This window comes from Pelodiscus sinensis, chromosome 17 (assembly GCF_049634645.1).
Source record: "Pelodiscus sinensis isolate JC-2024 chromosome 17, ASM4963464v1, whole genome shotgun sequence".
Taxonomy (NCBI): Eukaryota; Metazoa; Chordata; order Testudines; family Trionychidae; genus Pelodiscus; species Pelodiscus sinensis.
Window position 1 is genome coordinate 16,373,905 of NC_134727.1, and position 26,000 is coordinate 16,399,904.

The 26,000-nt window shown below is 45.4% G+C and overlaps 2 protein-coding genes across 2 annotated transcripts in view; one reads left to right on the forward strand and one right to left on the reverse strand.

Moving 5' to 3' along the window:
• The window catches only part of ARHGEF37 (Rho guanine nucleotide exchange factor 37), a 48,207-nt gene extending 43,086 nt beyond the window's left edge, over positions 1-5,121 (reverse strand). Inside the window, exon 1 of the mRNA XM_075900219.1 lies at positions 4,990-5,121. The gene's annotated coding sequence lies outside the window, so the exon portion shown is untranslated. The remainder of the gene's footprint in view (positions 1-4,989) is intronic.
• Positions 5,122-14,829: 9,708 nt separating this feature from the next.
• On the forward strand, positions 14,830-18,895 carry LOC102451718 (uncharacterized). The gene has a single exon (XM_006138102.4). The coding sequence runs from the start codon at positions 14,941-14,943 to the stop codon at positions 17,803-17,805; it is 2,865 nt and encodes a 954-aa protein (XP_006138164.3). The 5' UTR covers positions 14,830-14,940; the 3' UTR covers positions 17,806-18,895.
• Positions 18,896-26,000: the final 7,105 nt, after the last annotated feature.

Here is a 26,000-nt window from a genome sequence, read left to right on the forward strand (position 1 = left end):
GATGCCATGAGACCACTGTATGATAATCCAACCCGCTCTCCAGTTGCTCATTCTGCAGCAAATGGGATTTAAATTTCATGGGGCACATCTACACAGCAGCGTTATTACAAAATAACATAGTGTGCATCTACACTACAAGTCTTTATTTTGAAATAATGTTGAGCTGGAGGACTCATGGTAACCCTCATTTCACGAGGAGTAAGGGAAGTTGAAGGAAGAGTATCCTTCCTTCGGCTTCCTGCTGTGTAGTCAGTGCCAAAAGCCGAGTTAAGCTATTTTGACTTAAGCTATGCAATTGACGTAGCTGATGTTGCATAGTTTAATTCAACGTTAGTCCTGCTGCGTAGACGTACCCATGGAACTTGCAAGGAGATGGAGAGGGTAGCTGGTTACTTTTCTGCCCTGCTGCCCTGCAGCCAAGTTTAAACTATGGACCAAAGCAGCTGCTTGGGAATTATGAGCCACTTTCTGGAGGCCAGAATCAGCAGAAAAATGCCTTGAGGTATCTGCAGGGCAAGTTTATCAATAACACATGGAAGAGAAAACAAAAAAGTGCTTTGTGAAGCTGGAAGTTTTTTATCAATGAAAATGATCAAATTTGGCGACAAAAGCCATGTTGCAGAGTGCACACTCATGCAGTTTTGTTAACAAAACACACTTTTCCTTGACAAAATTTCCTAGTGTAGACCAAGCCCTCTATGAATCCCATTGCTTCTGCATAGCTTATCAGACTCCATGAAGTGAGAAGCTTGAACTAGTTGCTACTGGTGTTATTTTTTCCTTGCTAATTGTTTTTGAGAGAGAGAACCAGGATATTTATCAGAACAAGGAGTAGCTGCAACTCCACCCTAGTTCAACTGCCAGACTCCACTTTTGTAGCCTTGGCTTGCATCCGGGCTCCTTTACTGCTTAGACTGCTCTTGTTTCAAGTTTCCTTTTCTTATGTCTAGTCTACACTGGCAATTGAGTGAGAGATTTGTCATTCACGGCTCCTTAACTTCCACATTCCCATGACAAAAGCTTTGCCCCAGCAAGTACTAGTGTGAACAGCTCTCCTGCCAACAAAGCAAACACCACTGGGGGTGAGGGAGGAATGAGTTTTTTTTGTTGGCAAAAGTGACCACAAACTGTGGTTACATGGCCTGTTTTTTAGCAACCATGCTGTGTGATTTTTAGGTTGCTAAAAGCTGTATAGTGTAGGCAAAGCTTTGATGTTTGTTTCCAGAGAAAGAGGCTCAGAAAAATCTGTGGAAATATTTTCCAAAAAGTATGAAAGCAGCTGGTGAGCTCTATGGGTGCCTGCTATACCCCTGGTTTGGCCATCTCCAGAAAGGCCTCAGCCCAAACCCAAAGATGGCAGAGGAAAAGCTTCCATTGACATCTTTGGGCTGTAGATCAAAATGGGCATTGCAATAATAGCAGAAATAAGAGGGAGGGAAATTTGCAGATGAGTGGAACAAATCTGTCACGCTCTATGGCCATTGTAGTAAAATGAGGGCCTGAAACATAAGCCCATGTACCACAAGCCTGGTGTGAGGCCTGAGGCTTCGGCAACAATGTTCAAGACTTTGCTAATATAATAAATCAAGGCTAAGCTGTGAGCAAGAGGCAGGCTCCTGCTCATGGAATTTGGCTCAAACAGGGCTGAGAGTGTAACACACCAATTGGTAAGAGGCACAGGTGTAGAACTGTAATTGGTGCTAGGTACCAGCTGTAAAATAGTAATGGGTACTGGGCACAGGTGGAAAGCACATTCCACAGGGATCACAACAGCACCTTGTTAAAAAGGACCTTGGTACCCACACTCTCCCCATGAATAATAGGGACATACTGATCCAGGTTCAGGAAAGGGTCTGACAGCATGATGGATCAAGACATTTTGACTGAATCGCCAGGTACAGGGTAACATCAGAGGGTGGCAACCTGACATGTCAGCAGTGATGTGCAACTTATTTGTACCTGTATATAAAGTTGTGTTTTGGAGGGGCTGTCTTTCTCCAGACTAGGGGACCGTGGGATCTCCCACTGACTGAGCTGGTCCATTGTCCGAGGGTACAGATGCATAAAGACTCTGTAGAGTCCACTGACAACACTTACCATACTTTGTTTGCCAAACCTGGCAGGGTGCCTGTCATCCTTAACTGATTTTGTGGTCCTGAGGGGCTCCCTTGGGATCTGCTGTGTTGAATTCTTGCACAAAGTCAACACAATACACAAGAGGCGCACACATGAACGTAACTGAATGGTTATTATAGGTGTCCGGTAGCTTGGGGGGGGGGGGGGGGGCCTTTCCAAACCGCCAGGCATGGCCACACCCACACTTCACCACTTCACCCTCAGAACACCTTGCCCTCCGGGGGAGGAGGGGGCTCTCTGTGCACCATGTGACCTCCTCCACTAGCTCCATACTCTGGGGAGGTGGGGGAGCCACACCGCACACATGCGCCCCCTCGCCTCTCTTTCCCTCCCCGATGCTGCAGGGAGGCTGGGGAATGCTTGGCACACTGCTCCATCTCTTCCCCTCCGCGTGGGGGGCAGGGCCTCAGAAGAGGGGGTGGGGCTCTAGGGGAGGCGGACACCCAGCCCCAGCTGCACCAATGGCCCATGATGGTTATCATCATTGCTGGAGCAGGAGACCTTTCAGGACACCACTAGAGCCACAGGGTGCGTCTAGTTTTTTTTGCTTTTTTGCTTTTTTGCTTTTGCGGAAAAATTTTCCAGCTCTCTACACTGGCTGCTTGAATTTCTGCAAGAACACTGACGATCTCATGTAAGAAATCAAAAAACAGGATTATGTAGCACTTTAAAGACTAACAAGATGGTTTGTTAGTCTTGTTAAATATCCCGGGCTTCATTTGCATGTTCTCAGGCGCCACCATTTTTAAATCCCCCTTAGTCCGAACTAACTGTCACGAGGAGTAACAGTTAATTCGAACTAAGGAGTTAGTTCGAATTAACGTTTAACTGCCGCATCTAGCCGCGGGCAGTTAATTCAGACTAAGGGGGATTTAAAAATGTCGGCACCCAGGAACATGCAAATGAAGCCCGGGATATTTAAATCCCGGGCTTCATTTGCAACTCCGGTTGCCCTCATTTGCCTACCTATCTCGAACTAACGAGCTAGTGTAGACTTATCCAAACTTTCTCAGAGGGCTGGCAAAGCTTAACTAAGCCAATTATACCAACTGTGCCAGACCCAATTCATGAGAGCTCGAGGACATCAAAGGCAGGTGCTGATTTCAGAGAGATGAACCCAGGTTGATGGATGTCCAACACTCTGCTCTTCTCTCTGTGATTTGAGAGCTTTCCTTTTTCCTCAATTTGCAGACCAAGCATTCTGAGCTACTGACACATCCACTGAAGTCCCCGTATTATTTGATTGCTTTTTTCAAGAAAATAAACAATGCAATATTTATTCATCTTCCTTCCTCTTATTAGCACAAAGGATGCAGGTGGCTGCCTTTGTTCAGGGGGTTCATTCTAATCACCAATTGGATTTTTTCCATTTCTTCATAATTCCTGACCACAACTGATGCTGTCTGTCTGAAAGATGCCTGGAGATCATAGGATGATAATGGGAACCAGGGATCTTAGGGAACAAGAAGAAAGGTATGGCGCCTTTCAGCTATGGGTCATGGGTCGAAATCCAGCCCCAGTTAGATTGAGGACATCCCCATCTGATAGCTGCAAGAAATGAGTGGATGGCTCTTTGTCCAGTTGCTAGAGTAATCACTGAACAGTCACACTGGGTCCTGTTTTTAGCAATTTAGGGAGAAAGTCCAAGGACTGACAAGGCCATGGACAGTGGCAGGAATAACTAAATAATGTAACAAGTTTGTCAGAGAGCAGGAGAAACTGTTTTGCAAGCTATTACACAAGCATCCACTAGAATTATTTACCCATCTTTCCCAATAAGGTTTCCACCCAACAAGCCCTGGACTCCTCACACAACTGACAGGAAGCTCAATGGCAGCCTGCAAATTTGCTTGCAGAGTTGACAGGTGGTTCCTGCTTTTGGACCCAGAATCTGAAGTCAGGCTGTTCAGGTTTCTGGGGATGATGTGCAATGGCATGTAGCACTGCACAAAGGACTCTGAGACTAGGGAATGGAAGAGAAGGCTGATGTGATGGGACAGGTATTTGTGCCTCTCACTCAAATTCCATACTAACAAAACTGCACCAGCTGCACCTTATCACTGCAGGGAGAAGGGTGCTGTTCAATTGACACAACATGCTTACAGGTTCTGGTCACCAGCTCCCCCCTCAAATAGTTTCTGATCTCCATAAGGGAGAAAGTCCTGTCCTCATTAGGCAGGAAACATTTTCCAGTTCAGCGCAGAAGGACAAGTGCGACCTAATTTTGGGTGAGGAGGTAACATAGGATCATACACATACAATATGTGGATTACCTGGGGATCTCTTCCTATGCAGATCAAAGACACAGTAGACTGAAATACCCATGTATCTACCCTCGTGTATGTTCCAAAATTCCTTGAGATATTTTGGATGAAGTAGATTTACTGTAAATCATATAACTTGGAAAAAATAATTCCACCAGGGAAGTCTATTTGCAGTGCTATCTCTACAATAAATGGTTAAAATTAGTATTTAGATTAAATCAGTCCCTCTGATTCCACAGAGACACGAGAAAGTCTCAGATGTGGAAGGGCTTTTGAGAAACTCAGCTGTCCACATCTGAGAGTACCATTTCCCTTTCTCTGCCTGATTTTGCGTTGATTCGGAAGTTGTGTGTGTCCTTATCAAATCCATCTGACGTCAAGAGCTGGCCCTATGCTCTACTGTACACTACTGCCCCACCGTTCCAAAGACCTGGACTACATAACACACCCAGTCTGTAAAAAATGCCCCCACATCCTGCCATTGGCACCCCATATACCACATCACTAATGAAGCCAACACTTGTTTACTGGTATATTCCCCACCATCAGGGAGCAGTGACTTTGTGGAAAGATGAGCTGAGATACTTACCCGAAGTGAGCTCTTTCTCTCTGGTGTATGTCTTCCAGGGAATCACACTAATCCCGACAGCTCATCCACTTCTTAGGACCATGCATTTCTGAACCAAACTAACTAGGGGCCCAGTTCTGATGGCCCATTGTTGTTGGGAAGGTGAAATCAGATGCTGGTTTCCTAGCCTCTGCTGCCGGATCCGAACTCAGTTCTTCCTGCTTGGATTGAACGTCAAAGATGGAAAGAATGTGAGAGCAACCTTGTAAAGAACAAAGCTGCCAAGCCAGTTGGGACACAAGCTCTTCAGTCAACATTTCCATTGCTGCTGATGCAACTTAGAATGCATTTGCTTAGAATGAATGTGCCTTCCTACAGCAACCACACATTTGTCAACTACAGCCAGAAGACACAAGAATTTTCTGGCTCAAAATGGGTCAGCACTTGCTTTTCTTATTGCTAAAAAGATAAACCAACTCCATGAATTCTAACTGAGATGACATGTATTTCAGTGTAGGGATGTAAAGGGTTAACTGGTTATCTGCTAAGCATCACCCTTACTGGCATGACATAGGCTGGGGTTGCTCCAGCCAAGACAGACCCATTGCACCATGCTGCGCCCCCAGACGGGGGGGCTGCTCCAATCTGCCCAGGCCTGCTGCGCCATAGGCAGAGGTCTGCTCCAAGGTTAAGTAGTTAAACCTAGCATTTAACCAGTTACCATGTTAAACAATAATTAACATCCCTATCCTAGTAGGGTACGTCTAGACTACACCTCTCTGTCAACAGAGAGATATAGATTAGGCATGTCAAAATTGCTAATGAGGCAGGGATTTAACTATCCCGTGCTTCATTAGCATACACATGGCTGCTTCTTTTTTTTTTAAATTGAGCTTTTTCGAAAAAACAAAACAAAAACAAAACCCCACCCTGGCAGTCTAGACACGGATATGTCGAAAATAAACCCTTTTTTGAAAGATCCTATAAACCTCATTTTTTGAGCAATACGGGATCTTTCGAAAAAGAGTTTATTTTCGACTGATCTGTGTCTAGACTGCCAGGGTTTTTTTCGGGATATTTAAATCCCTGCCTCATTAGCAATTTCAACATGCCTAATCTACATCTCTCTGTCGACAGAGAGGTGTAGTCTAGACACAGCTATAGAGACAGAGAAGTGTCAGATCTCATCTGGAATACCGTATGTAATTCTGGTCTTTCATGTTAAAGAAGGATTAATTCAAATTGGAACAGATACAGAGAAGGGCCACTAGATGATCCAAGGAATGGAAAACCTGCCTTATGAAAGGAGACTCAAACAGCTTAACTTGTTTACTGTAAGCAAAAGTAGGCTGGGCAGAGATATGACTACTCTCTATAATTAGAGGGATAAATACTAGGGAGTAAAAGGAGTTATTTAAGTTAAAGCCAATGTGGGCAGAAGAACAAATGGATACATACTGGCCATCAACACATTTAGGCTTGAAATTAGGCGAAGGTCTCTAACCATGAGAGGAGTGAAGTTCTAAAACAGCCTTCCAAGAGAAGCAGTGGAGGAAAAAAACCTAACTGGGCTCAACACTGAGCTTGATACATTGTATTGAGGGGCTGGTGAGAGGGGACTGCATACAATGGCATGTAGCTGATCTGTGACTGCTAGCTGCAAATATCTTCAACAGTGATGGGAGATTAGATGGGGAGAAATCTGCATTACTACAGAGAATTCTGTTCCAGGTGTCTAGCTGATGAATTTTGGGGCCAGGAATTTGCCCCCAGGTGAGACTGGCTGAGACCATGGGGGGGGGGGGGGGGAGGTTCACCTTCACAGCATGGTGGGGCACAGGTCACTTGCAAGTTAAAACTAGTGTAAAGCGGCATCTTTGTAACTTGAAATCCACTCCTCCTTGTTCTTGTAGCTCAGTCAGAAGGTAGAGGTCATTCTGATGACCCAGACATTTGCTGCCTAGCAACTAATAGCCCGGGTCAGCCAACCCCCTGCAGGAAACCAACCAGTTTGACCAGCCGGAGAACAAAAGGAACTAAGGTGGAAAACAGGTGACTAGAGAATTTCTGGAAACCAGAACAAAGGACTGGAGAGGAGCCAGAGGTGGTGGCTAAGCATGAGGCAGCTGGAAGGAGGGGGGCTGGTGAACTTGGGACTCGGGTTGAGAATGAATTCTCAGGGCTCCGGATCGGGCCAGGAAGGACTCTGCTGTAACTTCCTGCTTGCTGTGCTAACAGAGAGTCTATCTGTGCTCCAGAAAACTAACAAACCTGTTTGTTTGTACAGTTCTGGGTAAGAGTCATGGCTGATTGAGGACTGTGGAAGGCAGCAAAGGCAGGGGTGCTTTGCTCACTGCTTTCTGTGGCAGCCTCACTGCAAGAAACTCACAGCATGAAGCACAGGTGCTGAAGGTCTCTGAAGCCAAGGACAGTTATGCTATGAGAGTACACCCTGGTAGTGTTGCCAGGTGTCCGGTTTTCTACCAGTCTGGTTTTTGGGCCCTCTGCCAGGTAAAAAAAAATCCAGAAAATACCGGACATGTGCAATGTCCGGTATTTCCTGGTTTTCCAGCTGGGTGCCGGATGGAAGCCTGGTGGGGGTGGGGGGGGAGTGACTGGGAGGCAGGATGCGATCGGTGCTGGGAGCCCTGGTTGCATGTGAGGAGGAGGAGGGGCAGCCCAGTCCATGCTCCTGTGCACTGGTCAAGCGTGTGGTGGAGCAGCAGCCGGACTGACTCGCATGGGATGGGAGCACCCTGAGATCTGCACAGCCCAAGTCAGTCCTGCTCCCTGCCGGCTGATTCGCTCCCCAGCCCCCTCCTAGCCGGCCGGTAGGTTCATTCTCCCTGACTTCTCCTCCCAGTTTTCCCCGGCCAGTCCCTCCACCCCCACCCCCCTGCCGCCAGCTCTGCCTCCCGCTGGCCATTTCCTGCTCTGGATCTTCCCTGGCCAGCCCCGCTATAGCCCCCGCCAGCCCTGCTTCCGGCTGCCAGTTCTCCCCTCCTCCGCCCCTGCTGGCCGCCCCCCTTCCCCCATATCCTGCGGCCCGGTCTTCCCGACCCCCCTCCCCAGCCAGCCCTGTTTCCCGTCGGCCCCCCCATATCCCTCGGCCAGCCCCGTTGCCCCCCCCCCCATTAGCTCTATTTCCCGCCCCCTCCCTCCCGGCCAGCACCGCTCCCCTCCCAGCTGGTCCCTCTCCTCCCTGCCCCCATGAAGTGTGTCCGGTATTTTTTTTATGCCTACTTGGTAACCCTGCCTGAGGGGGTTGTCACATGGATGAGGCTATTGCTTAACAGGGATTGATTCAGAGCTGTTCAAGAGTCCCACGTCTGTGGATCTGTGATGTTGATTCCAAAAGAGCTTCTACAAATGACTTGACAGGCTACTGGTATTTTCTGTTAACTTTATGGAGCAGCAGACAATGTAACAGAGGTCCACTGATGGGGAGAGGGGAGAAGAGGGCAGTTGCCCTGGGGGCCAGCAGTTCAAAAGGGCCTAAAGCTCCCACTGCAGCAGCAATGGTTCTGGAGCCCTGAGCCCTTTAAATCACCATTGGAGCATGGGACTCTGAGGGCTGGTTGGGGGTACTCCGGTTGGTGCTGATGACTGGCTGCCCCAGCCCTGCCCAAGGCCACACCGCTTCCAGCATGTAGCCAGGGCCTTTCCCTACCTTCCCCAGGGGCCTGGCAGTCTGTCAGCCCCTCTGGTTTTACAGCATCACCTATGTTTGGTACCATCTTCTTGATTGTTTTGCATCGGACACCACCTACAAGGAAATAAATATTGATTTTATTTCCTAAACTTCTGCTGAGAAGTGAACATCTGCTTCAGTGGTGTTGGGGCACAGGAAGGAGAACAAGAGTACAGGGCAGATTTTGCAGAAATACTACAGACTTTTTGCACGTGGAGTGTGCTTCAGGGAAAACAGATGGGTTTAACTACATCATTACTGCAGTTAGGTCATTTCTCATAGTTCTGCTTGCATTGCAGGTTGCACTAAAGATCCTCTTGACTTCAGTAGCATCAGGCTGTGCTCCTTCATGAGTTGCCACATGTTCCATTATTTTAATACCTACATGCTTATTTTGCTTAAAATATTCTTTATTGCTGAACAGAAAGGAGTTTCTCTCTGTGCTATTTCCTGTTGCCTTTCCAAGCACAGATACGATACTAATCTCTTTATGGCCTAGGGGAGCAAGGGCTGTTTGGAAAAAACAGTACTTAATATGGAGTCAAATAATGATTAAAATATGCAATAAAGCCTATGTTACAGCTCCAGCTACTCTCCTCACCCCAGCATCTCAGACTATTTGTCTCAATGTTCTGGGTGCACTTGAGTCAAGTTGCACCTGAAAACCACAGGGTGGCAGTGCCAAAGTTCTGTATTAGTTCATTGCTATTAGTTTGACTGAAGATATAAAAAGACAAATTCCTCTCTTTGCTGTGGTGCTATGGCCATACTGAAATCAATGAGAGGCAAATTTAAGTTTCACAGCATTAGAACACTCTGTATACAGTCCTGCTGCAGTCCCTAATGCAGGCACAACTTACAGGCTACGTCTAGACTACATGGCTCCGTCGACAAAGGCATGTAAAATAGTTTATTCGGCATAGTCAAAGAAGCGGGGATTTAAATAATCTCCGCTTCATTAAAATAAAAATGGCGGCCGCGCTGTGCCAACAATCAGCTGATCCAGCACAGCAGTCTAGACGCAGCGTGGTCAACAAAGGAAGCTTTTGTCGACTGCTCCGATAAACCTTGTTTCACGAGGCATGAAGCCATTGTCGACGGAGCTATGTAGTCTAGACTTAGTCACATTGACCATACCAAAGGCTTGCAGTATTTGCTTTTGGTTTCATGCTGTGAGCCAGATGTTCAGATGGTGAAAAATTGGTATAACTCCATGGCTACGTTGACATTGCCGGTTTTGCCGGCAGTGAGTATGCAAAGGAGGCATGGATTAGCATATCGTTGTGCCTCATTTGCATAATTTGTGCAAGCTGGTTTTGCTTAACAGATTTTTGTGGGAAAAAAAGTAATGTGGACATTTTCTTTTTGCACAAAACCCTTTTTCCTGCCAGATCCTTATGCCCCAAAAAAGGAGGTTTACTGATCTGGCAGGAAAAAAGGTTTTGCGCAAAAAGAAAATGTCCACACTACTTTTTTTTTCCCTCAAAAACCTGTTGCTTAAAACCAACGCGCATAAATTATGCAAATGAGGCATAGCAATATGCTAATCTGCGCCTCATTTGCATGCTCACTGAGGCAAAACTGGCAGTGTAAACGTAGCCCATTGGCTTCTATGAAAGAAGGTTGATTTATCCCATGGCAGATCTGGCCCCATCTTATTACATGATGTGCACAAGGGTGACTTACATAGGAAAAATTAAGAGAAAATTGTTATTTTAAGAACTTTTCAGAGTTATTTGCAACTTTTAAGCAGTGTGCTGTTAACAGCACTTGCCGAAACATCATATATTCAAAGCATTGAACAAACCAACCAGTTTGAATTCTTTAAAGCTAGTGAAGTTTCCTTTATGATCTATGGGCGTATGAAGAATGACTCAATTACTGTGACAGAACGAGTCATATCATAGACCTCATAGCCTATGGCTAGTAGAGAAAATTATCTTTTATGTCATATGGCCCAAACCTTCCTCCTCAAATCATATAAGTAACTCCAATGAGACCAGTCAGGCAATGAGAATCCACATTTGAGGGACCATTGCTGGCAGGTCAGGAGAGATATGGCATACCCACCAAGTTCAGAAGAAGTGACCCTGGAAATTAGGTTTCCATTTTGAAGTCCTTAGGTCGCATTCTAATCCTTTCCTAAGAAAGCTCCAGTTCTGTATTCACCTGCACTCTCCTTGGATACTTTCCAAGAAATACATAAGCCAAGCATTTCCAGTACTTTGGCCCCTTCTTCTATAGGGCAAAAGGAAGCCCAAGGAGTCCAGGATAGCTAAAGGGACTGAGCGCATTTGTGTGCGCACTTGGCGGGCGCACACAAATGCCTCCGCGGGCGTGGCCTAGTAGTTTGTTCAATAGACTTTCTATCAGGAATCAAATCCTATGATATCTAAACCCAATGCAAAGAATGAATCATAATTCCAGAAAGGAACTCAAAAAAAGAAACTCTGCAGTCTGTGGGACAGATAGCTGTGGGGGCTGGGGTGTGGCTGTAAAAATAGCCTCTCTCTGAGCATTGAGAAACCACTGAAAAAAAAATGTTAATCTTAGTGCAAAGACTAATGGAGAAGTGTCCCTTGCACAAGACCATTTCTGCCAGCTGTGATGGCAAACTGAAGTGCCCTTTCACCCCAAGTGCTGGTTCCTCCTGGTTAGTGTTCAGGCTCTGACACTGCCTGTGTTGTGTTTGCTCTGGGACTAAGAAGGATTCGACAAAATGGGTTTTACTCCCCAGCTTATATTTAGGAACATATACAAGTGGCCTACTATTGTAAGGTGTTGTTTGACATCTGCCAGCTTCCCTTGCAGCCAAATGGTAGCTACTGGGTGCTCAACAGCTCTGAATAGCAGAAATTTACAAGTCCAGCTTAGGTCTCTACTTTTGAAAGTCTACAGAGCTGTGGCCATGACAAGCCCCACTCCAAAGGAATCCCTAGAAGACCTTGATGTGAAAAGTGCCAGATTAATGCAGCTTGCATCCTTTCAACCTATCACTCAAACCCTGGACTCAGAGCTAGAAAGGGGGAACCATGCATTGCAAACACTAGGAAGGAACAGGACTCTGCATCAAGTGGGAGGAGGGGGAATCACTTTGAAGGTGATAGTTATCTTACTGTGGCAACAAGAAGATGCAAGAATAACCCTTGCTTTAGCTAACACCTTCCATCCACAAATGCTAATTAATGGCAGTTCACTGCAACCTTTGAGAAGGGAAAAAACAAACCGAATGGCATCCCTCAGGCTCTGCTAAGCAGCAGATCTCAAATGGCAAGAAAAGCTACTCAGCTCAGTGGAGAGAAGCAGCCACCCGAGCCATAGGGGACAGAACTCTATTGAGCCTCTTCAGTCAAGTGATCAGTGTATCTATCTAGCCAGAAAGGAGCACATTTTCAAAGTGACCTGAGTTGCAGCTTTGCCTTCACAATTATCTGTCTGGAACTGGGTGTTTCAGTCTGGAGCCATCTTGGGGTCAAAGTCCCCAGATCTTTACTCCGGCAAAGCACCCTCCAAGGGCGTCAGGGGACTTTTCTTAGGGCCATCCAAGGGATTGGAATATGCTCAGTGCCTTTCAAGAGTCCCAGAGGGGTAGCCGTGTTAGTCTGTGAGGGTACATCTACACAGCCGTGTTATCTTGGAATAACTGATGTTATTCTGGAACAACATAGTCTGCACCTACATTACAAGCAGTTATTTCTACATAATGTCAAAGTAATGTCAAGCTGGAGGATTTCTTACTCTGACTCCTGTAACCCTCATTGTATAAGGAGTAACAAAGATCAGAGGAAGAGTGCTCTCTCGCACTTCTTGCCATGTCGACAACACCAAAAGCGGAATTAAGCTATTTTAACTTAAGCTACACAATTGATGTAGCTCAAGTTGTGGGGCTTATTTTGGCTTTAGCCCTGCTGTGTAGACGTTCCCTAACTTAATAAACTTAAAAAACCACAAATAGTCTTGCAGCACCTTCCCTATAGTGACGGACATTTACAGCAAAAGACTCAGGTTTCCTTGCCTCCTCTAAAGTGCCATGGGTGCTGAAGTATATTTCAGGCTCCACCTTGCAATGGCAGCTTCCTGTTTGAAGACAGATATACTGAGTAAGCAGAAAAATCAGAGCAATTGAATGATGCAATAAGAGAACCCCAGAGACTCTTTGCTGCCTTGGGAGTCCACAGACTGGTAGGGAGTGTGACACAAACTGATGGCATCTGAAGTTACAGGCTCACAACTGACTATAAAACACTCCACACAGTCAAATAGCTTGAGTGTGTATTGGGCTGGATTCTTACCTTTTGACTCCGTGGAGTGTATCCCTTTACAATAAAGCTTGTGCCCATTTATGCCAACAGTGAATCTAGCCTAACAGCTTGACCAACAACTTGTATCTAATCTGTTGCCACAGAAATACAGACATGATGGGCATCAACTAAATTACACAGCAGTAGCATTTGTCACTGCTTTTTTAATGTGTTGGGAAGCTATTTATGGGGACAAAAGGGCATTGGACCTGGTCTCACAAGCTTCCTAGCATCCAGGAGCAGTTATGGTACAAAGCCATGAGCTCACATTACAAAGGCTCAAGGAATGCCCCCACCCCTCACCCCAAGGCATTTCTCTAGTAGGCTAGAGAGCTGCATTCTAGCCCTTGTTGTGCTAGCTAGAAACTCACTCTGGGACCTTTGACAATTCTCTCCATAAATGACTCATAGTAGCTCTCAGGTGGTACATCATCTCTCTGTGCTCTCCACCAAAATTTTAGTTATTAAATGGGATGCTCCTGCATGCTCCCTATCCCTCTGAATGGCCTTCCCTGAAGTCCCTCCCCCACAGACACCAGACACCCTGAATCTCTCTGTGCCCTGCTCTGACAGGAAAGGTGGTGGTCACCTGCTGGTGGTTTTGGGGAATAGCTCAGTGAGGCCACCACCCCTTTCAGCAGTAATACCCAATCAGTTTCTCCTCCATAGCTCTTCTCTCCCTCCAGAATGCACAGTATCCTCTTCCTCACTCAGCTATCCAAAGGGGTTGGGTTTATATTTTAGTAGCCTCAGGCTGTCTTCCACTTCGCTACCTCACAGTGCCAAATCCAATACCACAGTGGCTAGGAGGAGAACCAAGGACCACCACTCCAGGTCCTGGCTCAGGGACATTCTGCACATCTTCTATGGTCCAGTTCCCTCCTCTCAGGGGATAACTTTAGGTAATTCATCTCTGCAGCATTTTTCCCCAAGGAATGCTCACAAACTTCTCCCTATTACTCTTTCTATTCCCAATTTACTGTCCTTTGTAGAAGCCCCACCTGTCCCTCACTGGTGAAATGCTTTCTCTTTTAACTAGCCATCTCCATCTTAAAACTTCCCCTTTACTATCTAATTAGCTGATTGGACCCACCTGGTCCTGATCAGCTCTTGCAGAGATGGTGTGAAGAGCAAACCCCATCTCACTCATTCTAACATCAATCCCAAGCATTCAAAAATCATGAGATTAGCTTAAAAATCATGCTGTTTCAAATAATACATTTGGGATTCTTTTTATTGGGCTTCTGGTGTTTGCTCTTTTAAGGGTCACACGTTCCAACATTTCTCTGCAACCAGAGTGGCTAGAAATGTACTTTTCAAAAAAGCTGATTCTCATGTGATGCAGGGCAACACCCCATTGAATTTCCAAAGCACAGGACTTGGTGCTGATGGGGAACTATCCAGACATCTGTTGGGAAACTAACACAGCAGGGCACATATGTAGCTGGAGTTAACTTACCTTAAGCTGAGCTTGGCGCTGTCCACACAGTGGGAGGCCCTTACTCCTCATGACTGCAGTGAGTATAAGCACTTGCTGGAGCTGCCTTCAGCATTTGATTTATGGGTCTAAATCAGACCCGCTAAATTGAATGCCCGAATGTTGATGCCCGGCATAAGTGTTCACATGCCTTGACTGACCTAAATTGCAAAATCCAGGCCTGGTAAAGACCTTAAATTAAATTAGAACCCTTTCCGCACATTTACCCATTGTGTACCTGCCTTAGTGTTCTATGCAGGCCCAAACAGGTGTTCTCATACCCACTGCACCTTCCTTTGAAACTTGACTTTTAAAGGTGTCAGTAGGATGAGACTTAAAGCAATTAACTCCAGCTCTTCTGAAAACAGAGACCTCAATATTTTATTAATTGTGATGTGCAACACAAGGATTTTCTCTTCCTCATTTCTGTGATTACACAAGAGAACTAATTTCATTTTCCAGTCTCTTCTCACTACAACAACTAGCACTCAGGAGTTAGAGAGATGTTTTTCCTGCAGCTTTTTTCTGCCTTGATTTTCTTCAGCCAATGCCAAGAAGTTGTTCCTTACTGTCTGCAGAACTGCACGATCCATGGAAAGAGGAGCAAAAGGATGAAGGTACTGTGCTATCGCCAGAACTTGTCTGAAGTCCCAAGTTATCTTCCCTGGAATGTAAGCATCTTAGATCTGTCCGAGAATCAAATTGCAAGCCTGAGGCAGAATAATTTCAGGAAACTGAGTCTGTTGCAAGTCTTGAATGTTTCTCAGAACCAAATTCATTTAATTGAAGATGGCACTTTTGCTCAAACAAGCAGCATTGAAATCTTGAACCTCACTTCAAACCAGCTGAGAGCTCTTTCCAGCTTTATGTTTGATGGACTGGGGAGCCTCACAGTCTTGCTACTTAGGGAAAATAATATTGATAGGATTGAGCCATCTGCCTTTGCTCATCTAATGAAGTTAAAGGTAATTGATTTAACATCAAACAAGCTACATTCTCTCAATGCCTTGGATGTTGTGTTTAAGGTAAAATCTTTGGAAGAGCTGCACATAAGAGAGAACGAGATAATACATTTCACAACCAAAGATATTGTTAATGTGCCCTTGTGGCTTCGTGAACTGGATGTATCCCATAATCCAATCTCTTTTATGAATGTTGCAACTGATGCTTTGTATAGACTTCTTTCATTGGATTTATCTTTCTCTGGCACCCATAACCACACTACATGGATTATACAAGACCCTTGTTTTCTGAAAGGGTTAAAGAGATTATATTTAGGAGGAACAGTTATGACACCACTAGACATATTGGATGTGGTCCAAAAACTGAATTGCTCCTTGCTAGAAGAGATTCACCTAAATGAACTGAACTTGACTGATTCTGACAATCTCATAGAAAAGGTATGCCTTTGGCACCAAAATGTTAAGACTCTTAACTTACAAGGCAATAAATTCAAAAGCATTAAAGGAATTGTCTTTGAAAACTGCAGTCATCTATGGAATTTGGATCTAACACACAACAGATTAAAAGTGGTGCCATATATATCTTTTCATTCCTTGAATTCTTTACAGAGTCTTTCCTTGGCAAAGAATGAGTTCTCTGACGTACCAAATGCAACTTCGAATATAATCTCACTGAAAAGTCTGGATCTAAGCTTTAATCAAATTAAGAAAATTGTCCCAAAAGACTTTGCCAATCTAAGGAGCCTGCAGCACCTCAATCTAACTGGAAATAGGATCACTCAGATCAGCTCAGATTTGTTTCCAGATCTACATAATTTATTGGAATTAAATTTAGGAATGAACTTCCTTTTGGAAATCTCACAACCTTTTTCAGATAGTTTAGGGAAGCTAGAAAAAATGGAACTAAACAGTAATAAGATGAGCGCCCTCAAAAAAGGAACTTTTAGGAATTTGACTTCTCTGCAGTTTCTGAGCCTGATAGACAACCAAATTAGCACAATAGAACCTGGAGCCTTTGAAGGTCTGAGCCACCTCCAGACACTGTTCCTTAGCACAAATAAGATCACCAAGGAAACTTTCCAGAAAGGCATTTTCCAGGGACTAAGCTCATTGGTGGACCTTCAGCTTTTTGAAAATTACATCTCCTATGAGACATCTGAAAAACTTGACAATCCTCCCTTCATTCTCTTGCGGTCCGTAAAATACCTCTCGCTGAATAGCCAACGCAAGAGTGGACTTCAGCATTTCCCATCTAACTTCTTGCAAGGGTTGGAATCAATAGTGAAAATACAAGCAGGCAATTTGGTCATCTCTGACTTGGACCCAGCCACCTTCAGTTATACACCTACACTCAAAGAACTGGATTTGAGCAGCAATCCCCTCAATCCCATTAGCCCAGCTCTGTTCCGGCCTATACCGAAGCTGACAGAACTACATCTCCATAAAATAGGGCTGCAGTCCCTTGATTTTGTTCTCCACATAAACTTTTCTAAGCTGGTCATGCTCAGAGTGTCTGAAAACCAACTAAATGTAATTGAACCTAAGCACATAAGGGCTTTACCTTACCTTACTTTTTTGGATCTTAGACAAAATCCTTTCACTTGTTCTTGTGATAATCAAATGTTCATCAATTGGTCTCTTCATGACTTAGAAACTCAAGTGCTCTATTTCTACCAGTACACCTGTGCTTTCCCACTTGCCAGTAAAGGAAGGAAACTGTGGGCCTTCCACAACTCCTCCTGCACAGTTGACCATGAGTTTATCCTGTTTGTCGCAAATACAGCTGCAGTTATTTTGTTGATGGTAGTCTGCATCTGTTATCGCTGGAAGAAACAGGGGATTTATACTTATCACCTGCTACTTGCCTATATTCATGACAAGAGATACAAAAGGACGGGACGACATAAAAAATATGACTACGATGCGTTTGTCTCTTACAACACGCAAGACAAGGAGTGGGTGATGAATGAGCTCCTTCCCACACTGGAAGACAAGTACCACTGGAGGCTGTGTCTGCACCACCGTGACTTTGAACCAGGGAAGTGTATTCTGAAGAACATTGTGGACAACATCTATGCCAGCAGGAAGACCATTTGTGTCATAACCCACCACTACCTGGAAAGTGAATGGTGCTCTAAGGAGATCCAGTTAGCTAGCTTTCGCCTCTTCGATGAACACAAGGATGTCCTGGTCCTGATTTTCCTGGAACATATCCCCAATGATAATCTGTCACCCTATCACAAAATGAGAAAGCTGGTGAAGAAGAAAACATACCTCATGTGGCCCCAGGAGGAGGAGGAGATTCCGTTGTTTTGGCATAAACTCAATATGGCCTTGAAGACAAGTGAGGGAAAAGAGGATGAAAATCCTATTTTGTCAATGATCATTACAGGTGAAGATCAGTAAAGATCAGCCTCTAATGAATCTCTGTATGTCTATGACATTTTTGGTGGGCCTAACTCTGCAAATATTAAACTCTGCGTTAGCCTGGATATTAAAGACATTAATGACCAGTATTTGAAAATATTTGGCTTCTCCTCACTGCAGGGTACTATGACAATAGCACTTACATTACACAGAGGTCAGTACTACAACCATATGCACATTACCACTATTTGACATCTTTGTCAACAGGCACAGCAGAGAGGCCAAGTATTGAACAGGCCATGTGACCATATGTGTGTGACGCTTGCATTGATACTATGTGTTCTGTACCTATTTTGTGTATAAACAGATGCCTTGAGTCTGCAGGGCCTTCAAGCTTAATTTGATTATATCTGTTAATTGGGTTTTAATGAACTTTAAAAATGTAAAGAAAAAAAAGAAAGCTCAATAGCAAATCTAAGTAATTGTGAATCAAAGAGAATACATTGGGGTAGGAAATAACCTTTGCAACCCCAAAACAAAAAACTTAACAAAATTATTAATACCTTCCTGTCTGTGTCTGTTTGGCACAGTGAACATATAACTCGTCTGTGTGACTATTCTAAAACAATTTGTAAAGCACCTTTGAGAAAGTTAGGTGCAAACTTTCATGTTCAAACTCTCTGAAGTTATGTAAATCCTGCTTTGAAGCAATTAAAGAGAACATCTGTGTTGAGAAAAAGCTACTACAAATATTTAATTATTGTGAAAATTGTTAAAATCTAATGTTTAAGTTAATTTCTGCATTTCATTTTTTAAAATCTTTAGGACAAGAGGTTGATTACAAGTGTCAATCAGGACAGGGAGCAAATGTCCTGCTATACATTGGCTGGTTTATATTTTTAATGAATTAATTATACTGGTACAACAAGTGGATATAGTTATAACAGTATGAAAGTGCTTGTTCCACTATTACTGATTGCATTTCCCATACAGAAATACCAGTATACATATAAAAATATACTAACATAGCATGCACTGTTTTATTGATATATAGCTGTGTCCACATTAGAAGGACTGTACCACTTTAATTATAAGGGTGTCATTAAAATGGTAAAACTTTTGTGTGTCCATAAGACCTAAAGCTTAAATACAGTAAAGCATGTAAGCACATGCTTAAATTTAAGCAACTGTTCAGAGATTATGGTGAAGACTGAGGAATGGGAACCATATAGACTAGAATAGAAGCATGTGACTAGTTCCACTGAACTAGAGCTGGATTTTTCAACAAAACTATTTCACTGGAAAATGCCAATTTGTTGAACTTGAAATGTTTCACAAAACCAGGAACCACACACAGGCAGTGCTCTATTAGAAACCCATCTGCTCAGAGGCCTGTAGCACTGTGCTCTCAGAAGAGGTGGGGATGGGGCAGGCAAAGTTCAGCACTGCCTGTAGCATGTTGCATGGGGCTCCATCAATGGTTTAAAAGGCTGAGGGCTCTGGTTGCCACTGCCACTGCTGCTGCAGAAGCAGTGTCCAAGAACCATGGGCCCTTTTGAATCACTGGGTCTTGGGACATTTGCTGCCTTTGCTCCCCCCTGTCAGCAGTGCCGGGGGCCTGCAGCTCTGATCAATTTCACCACACAGACTGTCATATGGCTTCAAGATCTCTGCTCTGGATCAAAAAGTCTGCAAGGTTTTAGGGGCTTCCAAGGCTTCCAGGCTCCCAGCCACAAAGTGAAAGACTGGGAGCCAGGGCTCCTGAGGAGCCTGTTGGGAAGTTGGGGTCTTAGAAGCCCTAGGAAACACAGTTGAGCTGGAAGGTCAGGCTCAGTTTGACTTAGAAATTTGTTAAACAAAATGTTCCACTTGTTTCAAACTAATTTTGTAAGATTTTCCCTGTTGCTGGGAATTTTTAATATGGAGATATACCTATCTCATAGAGCTGGAAGGGACCTTGAGATGTCATTCAGTCCACTCCCACAGCAGGACCAAGTACTATCCCTGACAGATTTTCCCTAGATCTCTAAATGGTCCCCACAAGGATTGAATGCTCAACTCTCAGTTTAATAGGCTAATACTCAAACCACTGAGCCACCCTTAAGGGAGGGTGCTGATGAATTTTGAAATTCTATTTGCACTTACGACCATAACTTTTTTTTAATTTTGGACTTTCCCACAGAATGAAAATTCCAACTTTTGGCCAGCACTAGTCTTAATGGCGTTGCTAGATTGAGTCCTTACTTCCTACTCTGGCAGAAGCAAATGGATTGTGAAGGATTCTCTGCTACTATAAGAAGTCACATAGCCAGACTAGTGGATGGTTTTGGTAGTTTAATTTGGTGACATACAGTAGTGAAGGCTTTGTTGATATCCTTGCTACTGCTCAGCATTTAAGTGTCACATGATAGCATCTTGTGCTAAAGGTTATTCCTAGGAGGAGGGAGAAAAAATATTCTCTGTAACCGCTGAGGATAGGACAAGAAACAATGAGCTTAAACTGCAGCAAGTGAGGTCTAGGTTGGTCATTAGGAAAAACTCCCTAATAGTCAGAGTGGTTAGACACTGGCATACATTACCCAGGGAGGTTGTGGAATCTCCATCACTGGAGATTTTTCAAAGCAGGTTAGACAAACATCTATCAATGATGGTGTAGATCAGGAGTCTGCAACCTGTGTCTCATGAGCCAGATATGGCTCTTCTGGAGCCCCAACTCAGGGTATGTCTACATTACAGAGTTTTCTTGGAAAATAAAAATTGAGGAACATCCACACTGCAATTGTGTTCTGCAAGAAAATCGAAAGAACAGAGGGGATTTTCCAGCATTGGTAATCCTCATTCTACAAGGAAGGAGCCTTTTTGCGAAAGAGCTCTTTTGCAAAAAGGTGTGTGTAGACAGGGCCGGCTCAAGCCATTCCTGCACCCCGGGCAGCGGGCGCATGACGCATGCGCAGCTCCGCTCCCGAGTACACGGTGCATGTGTGGCCCCGCCCCCCCGGCATACTGCGCACCTTACAGCTGCAATTGGTTTGGCGGCGCCTGATTGCAGCTCTAAGGAGCACCACACGGCTCCCAGCTCCAGGCACGCAGCACCTGATTGCAGCTCTGAGGGGCACCGCACGGCCCCCGTCCCTGGGCACGCGGCGCCTGACTGCCACTCTAAGGGGCGTCACGCAGCCTCCGGCCCCGGGCGCATGGAGCCTGACTGCAGCTCTAAGGGGCACCGCATGGCCCCTGGTCCCGGGCACACAGCACCTGATTGCAGCTCTAAGGGACGCCGCATAGCCCCCGGTCCCGGGCACACAGCACCTGATTGCAGCTCTAAGGAGCACTGCTCGGCTGGGTGCGCGGGTCCCCTTCCAGCTGCCATCAGGCGCCCCCCATAGGTTGGCGCCCCGGGCAGCTGCCCGACTAGCCCTGCTCTTAATCCGGTTCTGTGTGTGGATAGGGAAGAGGGAGTTCTTTCAGAAGAAGAGGAAAGAGGTGGCCCCTCCATCCCTAGCAATCACAGCTAACAAGCGAGAGAGCATCAATTCAGTCTGGATGCTCTCTATCGAAAAAGAAGATCTCATTTTCGATGAATGTTTGCAGTATGGACGCTCTCTTTTGGAAGAAGTTCCAAAAAAAGCTTCTTCCGAATGCAGCCTGTAGTCTAGACATAGCCTCAGCCCACGCAGCTTCCCCCTCAGCAGAGAATCAGCACTGGCACTACAGCCTTACAGCCCCCTGAAAGATTGGAATGCCAGCACTAGGGGGAGAAAGTCCTGGGCCTCTCCACCAGATCCCCCATGCGGTGAGCAAGCGTGCTGTCCTTTTCCTTCCCCTGACATGCAGGGAACAAGTGGAGCCAAAAATGGCTCCGTGTGTGCTGTCACTTTCATTCCCCCAAAACATACTTCCTGGAGGCTTCCCCTGTGAATCCTTCCCGGAGGTTTCCTTCCAGCGAATGGGGGCAGTGGGAGGCCATATTACTTGTTTTCATGCCACATGGCAGGCACCATGTAAGTGCCCCCTCCACCCCGTCATGCCCAGACTCTGCAACCTCCATGCCCCCGGAAAGACACCCTGTTCCTCCTGCCCTCTCCATTGCTCCTGCCCCCCTAGCCAAACACCCTACTCCCAGCCTGCTCCTGCATCCTACCTCCCACCCAGACCTCGCACCCTCATCCCCTCCTACACACCAGCTCCCACCAAAATCCTGCACCCTCATTTCTATCCCATTCACTGGCAGCCCTGTCCCATACACGTACCCCCTCATACTCCAGAGCCTAGCGGGATCCACAAAATCCACTAACCCTGAAACCCCAAAAGAGGAAATCTAGCCTGAGGCCTTGAAATTCAGTCCTCTCTGCCCCTCTGCCTCTCCTGGAGCACCAGAAGAGTGAGGTGTTTCAGTTGGAGGTCACATCAGTGAGGGTTGGGGGGATTTGGAGAGGGTTATTTTTGGTTCTCACTTATGTGGTCTCTGGCTAGGATTGCCAGGTGTCCGGTTTTCTACTGAACAGTCCGGTATTTGTGCCCTCTGTCCAGTAGAAAAATTCAGAAAATACCAGACATGTGCAATGTCCGGTATTTTCTGAATTTCTGGCTGGGTGCGGGACAGAAACCTGGCGGGCGTGGGAGAGCGACTAGGAGGCGGGGCCGTGATTGGTGCTGGGAGCCCTGTGGTCACAAGCAGAAGCCGGGAGGGGAGAGGCAGGGCGGGGCGGGTCATTGGCTGGGACTTCCAGCCACTCCCCCCACCCAGCTTCTGCACACAACCAGATGCTCTTAGCGCAAATCGCGGCCACGCCTGCCAGCTGGGAGCCTCTGGTTGCGTGCAGAAGCTGGGCGGGGAGAGTGGCTCCCAGCCACTGCCCCTGCCTCCGCCCCCACCCAGCTTCTACTAGCAACTAGAGGGAGTGCCTGCTGGGGCCTGTTGGACTCCAGCTGCGGCCAGTGGCTGCACCCCCCACACCAGCTCTGCTTCCTACCCCCCTTCCTCCGCCCCCCCCTCCTCCTGTCCAGCCCCACAGGATCCCCCCCCCCCCCCCCAGCTCTGCTTCCCGCCTCCCTTTTCGCCCGGCCAGCACTGCACCTCCTGCTACCCTTCCTCCCAGCCAGCCCCACGGCCCCCGATTCCCCCCACGCCAGCGCCCCTCCCACCTCCTTTTCTCCCAGCCAGCCCCATCCCCTCCCAGTTGGTCCCTACCCCCCCCCCGGCCACCCACAATCAAGTGTGTCCGGTATTTTAGAGGGGTCTACCTAGTAACCCTATCTCCGACTGATTTTTCTGTGGGTTTGAAAAGGTTTCCGACCCCTGGTTTAGATGGTGCTTGGTCCTGCCTTGAGTGCAAGCTACTTGCCTTAATGACCTCTCGATATTCCTTCCAGTTCTATGATTCTGTGTCATACAGGATATTTTTAGATGAATTTGTTCTATTGCATTTTGCTGAGTATGTTTAGTAGCTGCTGTCTTAATTCTTTATCCTATGGGATTTTTTTAGTTAAACAAGGAAGATGATGCAATGTTTATAAAAAGATGAATGAATGACAGTCACATCCAGCATAGTGGTGTCCTCTGTGGAATTGTTTCCCATACTCTAATACTTAGCTGATGTCTAATACTTGGCTCTTGGCTTCAGTGACTGATTCTGACTGTGAAATTCACAGATTGTTATGGGTTGTGTAAAACTATTTTCTTGTACTAGTTTTAAGTTTGCTGCCTTTCCTTTCCATTGAATGTTGTGCTGCTTTAATATTGAGAAAGCATCGCATTTGCTTTCTCCATACCAATCATTATTTTCAGGGGTGGATATAGGGCAGGGAGAGCGGGGCGGCTGCCCCAGGCCCCGCGCTTCAAGAAGCCCCACGTATGCTCCGTGGTGCCACTGCGCATGCGCGGGGTGCCACCGCCGTGTCAAAGGGGGGCCCCGCGAAATTGTGCTACCCTGGGCCCCGCAAAATCATCATCTGCCCGATTACTTTGATTCTCCCTCTTCTTTGTTTCCTCTTGAAAATAGTCTCGATCTTTTTTCATTTTCTCTTCTTACTGAATCCTCTCCAGGCATCTAAAACAACAAGGAATCTGATGGCAATGCTTGAGCTGTTTCTCAGCAGGAGAAAGAAGAGATGAGTGTCTGAGGAAGTAATTGCTCAATTCAAACTTAAAATCGAAAACAATTAGTTTGCATTATACTATCATCAACAAAATACATAAAAAAAATTGCCTGAGACAAATCAATCTGATGGAATCATGGAAGTGTAGGCCTAGTTGTATCCTCATGAGGTCTTCTAGTTCAGAGCCCTGTACTCAAAGCAGAGCTAAGTATTCCATCCCTGACAGTGTTTATCTAATAACCTTTAATGGTGGAGATTCCACAACCCCTTAGGGAATTTATTCCAGTGCTTTAATTTTTTCAGTTGTTTGCAAAATCATCTTTAAGCTGGGAATGTGTGCTTTTTTGCTGATTGGATTGTCTATTGCTGATTGGATTATCTATTCTCATCTGACACATTCCACAAATCCCTTTGCAATTCACACTTATAGGCTGTGTCTAGACTGGCCAGTTTTTCCGGAAAATCAGCCGCTTTTCTGGAAAAACTTGCCAGCTGTCTACACTGGCCGCTTGAATTTCCGCAAAAGCACTGACTTCCTACTGTAAGAAATCAGTGCTTCTTGCAGAAATACTATTCTGCTTCCGTTCGGGCAAAAGTCCCTTTTGTGCAAAGCTTTTGCACAAAAGGGTCAGTGTAGACAGCTCAGATTTGTTTTCTGCAAAAGAGCCCCGATCGCGAAAATGGCGATCAGGGCTTTTTTGCGGAAAAGTGCGTCTAGATTGGCCTGGGCGCTTTTCCACAAAAAATGCTTTTGCCGACAAGCGTCCATGCCAATCTAGATGCTCTGTTCTGAAAATACTTTTAACGGAAAACTTTTCCGTTAAAAGCATTTCCGGAAAATCATGCCAATCTAGACGTAGCCATAGTGTGCCACTAAGGGTATGTCTACACAGCAGAGCTAATCTTGAAATAAGCTATGCAACTTGAGCTACACTAATTGCGTAGCTTAAATCAAAATAGCTTATTTCAAATTTGGTCATGTCTACAAAGCACTTATTTCGAAATAAAGCACTCTTTCTCCAACTTCCCTTAATCCTGGTAAAATGAGGGTTACACGAGTCAGAGTAAGAAGTCCTCCAGTTGGACATTATTGCAATATTATGTCAAAATAACTACTTGTGTGTAGACATGCACTTTAGGTATGTCTACACTTGCAGCCTAATTGGAAATAGGGCTGCAAATGTAGGCATTCGAAATTGCAAATCAAGCCCGGGATTTAAATATCCCACGCTTGATTTGCATCTTCCTAGCCGGGCGCCATTTTTTGAAATTGTCAAGCCCAGAATAACTGCCCGTGTCTACGCATTATCAATTAAAAAAAAAAATAGCGCCCGGCCGGGAAGATGCAAATCAAGCGCGGGATATTTAAATCCTGGGCTTGATTTGCAATTTTGAATGCCTACATTTGCAGCCCTTTGTTATTTCGAAATAACATCAGTTATTCAGAAATTATGGTGCTGTGTAGACGTACCCTAATACTTCCTGTCCTGTGGTTTACATCTTTTTATAAAGAAACCTAATGTCAGAAGTTTTCATCAATTCATTCTGTTTCGGACATTGAGAGTTTGTACAAATGTTGTTAATATTTGTGTTTGCTAACTTGGGTTTTTTCCCAAAATCTCAGAGTGAGAACATTTGTCTGTGGCTACATTTTTTAAAAGCCTCCATAACTTTTGGACTGTCAATATGATTCTCAGCTTTGTAAAGTAAAGACCAAACTTCACAGTTTATCCACGTGAAAGCTGGAAAGAGACTATTTCTCTTATAGGGCATAACAGTTGGAAAGGTACATTATGAAGGATGTTCATCTCCCTCTGAGATGCCAGATCTTTGACACTAAAGGCAGGATTCCAGAGTATATATATGTATCTATGGGTCTAACCTAGGATGGCAGAAGGTAGGGTACCACACTAGATACACTTGTGCATCTGATTTTATATGGCAAGAGGCAGAACATGAGCTTAGGCCTTTGAGTATGATACACTGTGCCAGAGATAAATACAGGACTGGATGGACCTATGAACTGATCTAATATGGGCAAAGTGTGAGATATCTGAATGGATAGCTGCTTTTTTTTGTTTAAAAAAAAAAAAAAAGGTGCCAGTACTCCAGGGGAAAAGTTATTGAGCTCTGAC